Raw genomic sequence first — 5122 nt, 5'->3', positions numbered from 1 at the left:
TGACCTGTGCATGTGAACCTCATCCATCATGTGCCCATAGAGGGGAAAAGGGCTTAAGCTCTGCTGATGCATAAAATTCCATCACCGTGAGCAGTGCTGAGACCACATTAGCCTGCCCCCGCCAGAGTGGTTTCCCTAAATCACTCTCGAATGTAACGTCCTCTGTGCTAAACACCAGTATAGGAAACCACCCTATGAAGGGACTTGCATATCTTTTACAAAACTCTATTATAAAGGCACCAGCCCTCCTTAGTAAGTGTTCTTCATATCAGAAATGTCTTATCAAAGGATCCATACTCAAGTTCTTCTCTGAATTTAGAACCAAAAAGAGAGAGAGAGAGAATCTCCTACCCCTGAGGGATGATGTGCCTTTCATATTTCCTATTATCTTTGGCAGCCAGGAAGCTTAGATACTCTTTCTACTTCCTTAGGAATGAAGTGGGGGTATATAAACACAACTCATAAGTAATACTCTCCTTCAACAATTCTCTCCTGGTTCCTAGACCTAGACAGACACTGTCTCCTAGGCTGTGAAATTCTTAACATTGACGCTGGGTCTTACTCAACTTTGCTTCTCTAGCATTTTTGCAGGAAAAGCACACATTGTGTCCTTAGTAAGTGCTTTTAACTGGATGGCTTTTGTTTAATTGATGCTAAAAGGTAACCATCTTATCTGATTCAGTTAGGTGACCAGCTCTCTCTGACTTTGTTCTAATAATGTTTGAAAGTATTTTATTAAGAAATGGACACAGATCTCTTGAAATTCCTTGGGTTATACGGAAACATAAAGGTTTTTTTTAGTCTTCTTTAAGCCGGGATTAGAGTAAAAGCAATGGGGAAAATTTCAATACTAAGACTGAAAGACAAGACTGAATTAATTATTCAACCTCCTTTGCTTCTATCTCCAAAGAAGAATGATCTAGACACTGGAAAGAATAGACGACCCAAGATAAAGATGAAATTAAAACCCTCAGTAAGTGGGGGAATAAAACGGAAGGCATCCTGACACTTGAATTAAGTTTAAATCTTCAGGCCCCCAAAAACTGCACCTTAAAATACTAAAGGAAGGTGTAGATATGATATCTGAGCTATTGTATCTCAGAAATCACAATTAACAGAAGTATCAGAGATGGAAAAAAAGTCTCCATTTTCAAAAGAAATGTATTCTAGTTGTGAGACTAATAATGTTTTCAAATGTACCAATTATTAAACAAACCAAGCAGGATCCCAGCAAAGATTCCAATTCCCACTAGTAGGCACACGTTCCCCCAGCCCCAAGAACACGAAATGCCCAAGAGAACGTCATCTGCATTTGTGCCCCAGCCATTAGACTGGATTCCAGGGGCCCCAGTTCCATCATCTTCCAGAAAACAAGAGCACTTGACGAGGAGTCATGAGCCCAAGGTCTGGTCTCACCTCCACATGCTGGTCCTGAGGGGGAGACAATCTTCCTCGGACTCAGTTTTCTCATCTGAACTTGAGATCTGGGGGCTTAATGGGGAGCAACTGTCACAGAGTCAAAGAACAGGAGCCCTGAAGTCAGACAGGCACAGGTTTCAATCCAGGAGCCCAAATGACATCCTTCTCTGCGCCTGCTTCCTTTTTTTGTAAAATGGATACAAAGTCTACCTTGGCATTCTTCTGAAGTTTAAAGGATAGCATGTAGGTGAAGCATCTAATAGATGGTAGACATTTTATTAATGCTTTATTCATGTTAGCCCCTTCACTCTAAAGTATTCTTTCTCTTTCCAGTTCTAAAAACTCAGTGATTCTCAGGGTTGCTGATTCAAAGTTACAGAAAATTATAGCGATTGCCTTCAGTCAGAGAGAAAGGATGCTCAGGGAGGGTGTGGTTTAGCTGACAGTCCTTATGATGCCTTACTGGTAAGAAGTAGAAAGGTGGGCTGGAGTAACCTGCAAAGACAACAGAAGGCCAGGTGATGGTATGTCCTGGTGAGCCTGGGACAGTCCTGGTTTGCACCATGTGCTCCAGAATCCCGCCCAGCTTAGCACTTGCCCCAAATGTGCTCTGTTTTGGAAGACACATTCTAACAGCTAACAGCCACAGTATTCCAGAAACCAGAGTGACTGGGGAGACTCACTGAATTTTCAGCTGCCTAAAGGACTTAAGGCAGGACATTGCTGTTAGCAGATCAGTAGATCAACTTAAGGACAGTAATTCACAATCTTTCTTTCTCCATTCAGTCTCTTTTGCAAAACATTCCCACCTGTGACCTGTGGTCATTTGAGAGACTGATATAAGCCCCTGTTGATGTCAGACCCCCACAAGAAACCCCTCCCTCACTGTGGTAACCAGCTTCTGCTCCTATTCCAGTTCAACATTTTTCTTAATTACCTAGATGCAGACACAGAAAGCATGTTTCTTGGTTTTAAAAAAAGGTAAAGCTTATGGGGATAGAAAGTCAAGAAAGAGCAAATGATCAGATGCAAAATTATGCAGTAAACTGAAACAACAGACCAAAAGTGAATCACATAAAATGTGAGTAAATCGCATGCACTAAAGGCATGCACTTAAGATTTTTTTTTAATTGCTCAAGGATGGGATATGGTGACTAAAGCTTGAAAACAAATTCTGATGACAACACTCTAAGTATTAGCAGAACATAAACAAAAATAGTAGTTGCTAGAAATGCAAACAATCACCAGCCACCATTAAAAAACCATATTTTAGGCTGGACTGACAGAAGCGTGGGGCTGAGATGCTGGGAGGCAGTTCCAGCGAAGCTAAACTAGGCAGACCGCACGTCCAGCTCTGCCCATCTGGGGGTCACACTGCCCAAATGGGGCCGGCCCTGGATGGGGAGAGACCTGGAACCAGTTCAGCTGTGCCAGGCAGGACAGGGACCTGGAGACCTGGGTGCTTAGTACTAAAGAGAATAAGAGCATGTTGTCCAAGGAGGCAAGATAGTCTCCTTCAATTATTTCAAAGGCTGCTATGTGGCCGAGAGAGGACTTATGTTGGACTTGTTCCAGGGAGCACAACCAGGAATGGATTTTTTAAGATTCAATTCTGGATTCGTATTTGGAGATTGTTTCTAATAACTTCAGCTGGCCACACATGCCACGAGCTACCCCATGATGCGGTGAGGTTACCGTCATGGGGGGACCTCCAACAATGGCGACAGCATCAGGGAAGATACAAGATGTGGGGGCTTTACAGACCTGGGAGGTGCAGCCATTTTCTCCTTGAGCCAGCAGCTCTCAAATCCACCCCCCCTCACCGCAGACCCAGGTGACCCCAGAGTCACTTCTTTTTTCTCATGATTCTATTGAAATACAGCTCAGGGTGGGCAGCACCTCAAGACACAATCTACCTTCTCCTTAGTGGGTGTAACGGTGCGATGAGGGAAACAAGTCCCAGAGCAGCCCATCCTCAGGCTGCAGGTTGGGGTGGAGGGGACAGATTTGCTCTGAGCTGTATGAAGACAGGGGGATCCTCACCTGAGTGCCTGCGTTTGGCAGCTTGATATTCTCGGTGGCAGCTGTTACATCAATGGAAGCCCGCACAAGAATGTCCAAGTAGTTCATTTTGGAGTACTCCTGTTTGGGGACACAGTTAGCGGATGCATTAGTGAAGAGAGACATGCCCTAAGAGACAGCCAATGTCTCGCGGGGTGTGGGCTCGCGGCAGGGCCGCACCTCCAGAAACGTGCTGTTCCACAGCCTGGAGCGCAGGACCACCGAGGCCTTGCTGTCCAGCCCCCGCAGAGGGCACTTGATGTTCACACAGTTCACGTTCACACTGCAGTTCTGGGGAGAGAAGAAGAGTCATAGTGTGACAGGCTGGGGAAGCCCTCCCTGCCACCCTCTGTCCAGCACAGCTCTTGAAAACTACTTACAAGGGTCTGGTATTTTCTCTCGGCAAATAAAGAAAATTTTCTGCCATCGTCCGTCTGTCTTTCGGCAATTTCTCGCTTCTTTCTTGAGTTGTGAGACTTCTGGAAAGAATCATACCCGAGATAGTTCCACCTAATGTAATTCTTTGGCACTGTCGTACACACTCTAGAGCACACCCTCCCAAATAATGCCAAATTCACACGATCGACAATTCATCTTTACCCTTCTCCCATCACCAAAGATGCAGAAGTAATTTAAGTGTAAAATCCACCAAGTGTTGTTACCAACCTCACTTCAAATTTCCTGATTAAAGTAATTTATTTCCTTAAAACTCAGAGAGAGAAAGAGGCTCTCTTTGTTCTTCTGTCTCCCCACCAAACTGAGCGTCCCAAGATCAGGGATCAAAATCTCATTCCTGTACTCATAAGCACCCAGCTCAGTATGGTAAAAAGTCAGCACATCTTGAAAAAATAAATGACATTGAAGATCAGGAAAGGAGCAAAAAGATCTAGCATATGACTTCTTCAAAGTAGACTACTGAAAACTAAGCCAAGGGAGATGTTTTGAAATGCCAGGTTTCTTAAAATAAAGATTAGGAATAACGGACCATCTTGCTTCTCCAAGCCGATGAACAGAGGATCATTCTATAACCCACCAACTATGAACACTAATCACATGCAGTCACCTTAGAATTTACAGTAAAACAGACATTCAATAACAAAACAAATCGCTTTCAAACTGGAGTGTAAAGAAGAAGCCAGTTACGTGAGTGTGGAGCTGTCAAGAGAGGGGTTAACAGCGCAGACTCTGAAAGTGTATGGACCTAAGCTTGAATGCACTGCCCTCTTAACTCCCAAGCGACTCTGAGAAAGTTAATCTCTCTGATTTTCAGTGTCCTCATCTATGATATGGTGACGATAAGAAAAATACCTCATGGGACTATCAAGTGAATGAACTGAGAAAATGCAGCAAAGAGCTTAGGATGGTGCCTGAGACACAATAAGTACTCAATAAATATTCACTACTTTGAAAAAAAATGAAAACGCTTCAAGGTCACTTGCTAAGGTGCCACCATCTTTTGGAATGAGTCTGGTTCCACCAGGAGTTAACACTGGTTGGCCCATCCCCAGGAGCATGTCCCCATCCTCCTTAGATGTCACACTGGGCCTTAAAACTACAGAAATGTCATTTTCTTCAAAAGGCACTTGACCGACCCTGACTTATGTGCACCATGGTCCCTCGTCAGCAGAACTCCTTAGCCTGA

At 44.1% G+C, this 5122-nt stretch overlaps 1 protein-coding gene across 3 annotated transcripts in view; it reads right to left on the bottom strand.

The window, feature by feature from the left end:
* ITGA6 (integrin subunit alpha 6) overlaps positions 1-5122 on the bottom strand; it is a 76316-nt gene that overhangs the window by 10373 nt on the left and 60821 nt on the right. For 2 of the 3 annotated variants that reach the window (XM_031451657.2, XM_031451656.2), the window contains exons 21-23: positions 3861-3959; positions 3661-3771; positions 3463-3561 (exon numbers count right to left, since the gene is read on the bottom strand). In XM_031451657.2, the coding sequence (XP_031307517.1) occupies positions 3463-3561; positions 3661-3771; positions 3861-3959 (309 nt within the window). Of the gene's footprint in view, positions 1-1005; positions 1915-3462; positions 3562-3660; positions 3772-3860; positions 3960-5122 lie in introns of those variants that run through there. The other variant, XM_031451658.2, reaches the window with a different exon arrangement.

This window comes from Camelus dromedarius, chromosome 4 (genome assembly GCF_036321535.1).
Source record: "Camelus dromedarius isolate mCamDro1 chromosome 4, mCamDro1.pat, whole genome shotgun sequence".
In the NCBI taxonomy this organism is placed as follows: Eukaryota; Metazoa; Chordata; class Mammalia; order Artiodactyla; family Camelidae; genus Camelus; species Camelus dromedarius.
Note: the sequence above shows the minus strand (reverse complement) of the source record. Positions and strands in the feature narration are given on the sequence as shown.